This window comes from Sphaeroforma arctica (assembly GCF_001186125.1).
Source record: "Sphaeroforma arctica JP610 unplaced genomic scaffold supercont1.1, whole genome shotgun sequence".
Classification (NCBI taxonomy): domain Eukaryota; class Ichthyosporea; order Ichthyophonida; genus Sphaeroforma; species Sphaeroforma arctica.
The window spans coordinates 355309-357797 of NW_014040557.1; the positions used below are offsets into that span (position 1 = coordinate 355309).

The window sequence follows — 2489 nt, forward strand, 5'->3', positions numbered from 1 at the left end:
TATATATATATACATATATATAGTATATACATACGTTAGTATATACATACATACAAGTATATGCATACATACATACATACACACATATTTATATATTGTTTATATCTAAATGGATATACGACGCCTCAATATAAGAGCAAGACGATTAACCGCGCCACCAAAATGCACTCAAATAAGTTTATCACGGATAACTGAGTTGTAGCATCCATTCAAAAATACCAAGTGCGAATATCGTCAGATGTAGCTTTTCGTCAGCGTGTGTGCTATAATTTAGACGACATTGTCGGGCCAGCCTTAGTAGTACTAAAGGAAATGGTCTCTACTTGGAAAACAGCTTCGGACCTCATTTGTACTTATAAACGGCATACATACATACATATATACATACATACTTACAGCAGGAGATTTCCTAACTCCCGAAAGATCAAAGCAAGCCAGCACACACATGACCAGGATTGTCTCTGATAGTGTTTGCTGCCAATGAGGCGACACAGTTGGACCGGCCCATGTGGAGAAAACGGGGTGTTGTACAGCTTCTATGTATATCTTCTGAAGGTCAATGGTTGCATCGATATGTTGAGCACCGGTTGCCATGGTTGTCGGACAATAGTCACTTCTTAGCTGATCACTTATTAAGTCTTATTTAGTATATATGTATACACACATATATGTATATGTGTGTAAATCAATCTATATATATAGACTGTATATACTTTAAGACAAGTTCAAGTCATACATATTAACGTTCATATCATCATATGTGTGCTCAAACAGCTGCTAAGCTTAAAAAAAAGCCATTCCACTGTTAAAAATTACCAAATCCGGTTGGGGGGTGTACACAGTTCCTAGTTTCAACCAGTAGTGTGCATCGTATTTTACAATGTAATGATATTCAGATATTGCCGTGACCACGGGTTGCTACATTTCCCTTATTTGGTATAACCGTTTGTCATCAATTTTTATGGAGTATCTTTTACAAAGCACACAAGAGTTCGTAAATACATTTCAAATAAATATTCACGTATAGTGCTTCAAAATATGCATGTATACCCATATAGCCTTCTACGTGACACAGGCTGTGGTATATCACACATTTTTTTAACACACACACACACAGTCACACACGCACACACACACACAGTCACACACGCACACACACACACAGTCACACACGCACACACACACACAGTCACACACGCACACACACACACATACACACACACACACGGGAATCATGGGAAATCTACGTAGATAGTACTATTTGCTACTGTCGAAAAGCCTGTGTTGAAATGTATCGCTCGAAGTGACGATTAGAAAACGTAGTCCCAATTTGAATTCCTTCCTAGCAACGGACTGGTTGCTTTCATAGGACATATAAGTACACACACATGTATTTACACATTTATATATAAGTGCATGTGGATCGATATATTTAAAAAATGTTTTCATCCGTGTACTTTACTGTGTGTATGTCCCTATGGCTACACATCTCATCAAGTAGCACAGATGCGGCCCCGGCAGCCTGGACTATACGTCCCCTTAGCAAATCCAGACACTGGATGACAGATCACACCGAACTAGTACGCAGAGTTTTTCTTAACGATGTACGTAGTACCTTACAAGAGCGGTCAGAAGTTATAAGTGGGGTACAAGATACGAATACATGGGAGGACAGACAGATGTTAGTGCGCCAGCAGTTGTTGGAAGTGCTCGGGCCGTTGCCGACGGAGAAGACGCCATTGAATGTACAGATGAAAGGGAGACTAAGCTGGGATGATGGGAATATCGTAGTAGAGAAGGTATGTGAATGTACAGATGAAAGGGAGACTAAGCTGGGATGATGGGAATATCGTAGTAGAGAAGGTATGTGAATGTACAGATGAAAGGGAGACTAAGCTGGGATGATGGGAATATCGTAGTAGAGAAGGTATGTGAATGTTCAGATGAAAGGGAGGATGAGCTGGGGTGATGGGAATATCGTAGTAGAGAAGGTATGTGAATGTACATATGAAAGGGAGGATGAGCTGGGATGATGAGAATATCATAGTAGAGAAGGTATGTGAATGTACAGATGAAAGGGAGGATAAGCTGGGATGATGGGAATATCATAGTACAGAAGGTATGCCTGACAGAAAAGTGTGGAGCGACTTAGCTGGGATAAGATGCGTGCCTGTGGTTGGGACTGGACGATTAACATTAATAGGTGGTACGTGTGTACATCACGTTATAGAAGTAAGGCTGAGCTATAAGAATAGCGCTCAGTGTGGAGTATGAAATGAGTAACCTTTAGCTTTTCGAGCTATGAATGAAAATATTCTTGGCGTTCAAATATAGTCACAACGTAAGAGCCACTGATTGGCGAGCTTGGTGGCTTACTGAAGTCCTCCTACACATTTAGCATGGAGATTATCTCGTACTCGACGATAGTTTATAGTCAGCCTTTCATGCGCACACATACAAGTATATAAATGTAAGATATGATATATTCA

At 40.2% G+C, this 2489-nt stretch overlaps 1 protein-coding gene across 1 annotated transcript; it reads left to right on the forward strand.

Annotated features, from left to right (window-relative positions):
* The first annotated feature begins 1312 nt into the window (after positions 1-1312).
* Positions 1313-2058, forward strand: SARC_00035 (hypothetical protein). Its single transcript, XM_014306330.1, has 2 exons — positions 1313-1799; positions 1992-2058. Exons 1-2 carry the CDS (start codon positions 1440-1442, stop codon positions 2031-2033), a joined length of 402 nt encoding a protein of 133 aa, XP_014161805.1. The 5' UTR covers positions 1313-1439; the 3' UTR covers positions 2034-2058.
* The last annotated feature ends 431 nt before the right edge of the window (positions 2059-2489 follow it).

Coding starts and splice junctions, on each gene's coding strand:
- SARC_00035 (XM_014306330.1), top strand. CDS start 1,440: ATGTTTTCATCCGTGTACTTTACTGTGTGTATGTCCCTATGGCTACAC. Junction 1,800..1,991: donor GGAATATCGTAGTAGAGAAG/GTATGTGAATGT, acceptor GTAGTAGAGAAG/GTATGTGAATGTACATATGA.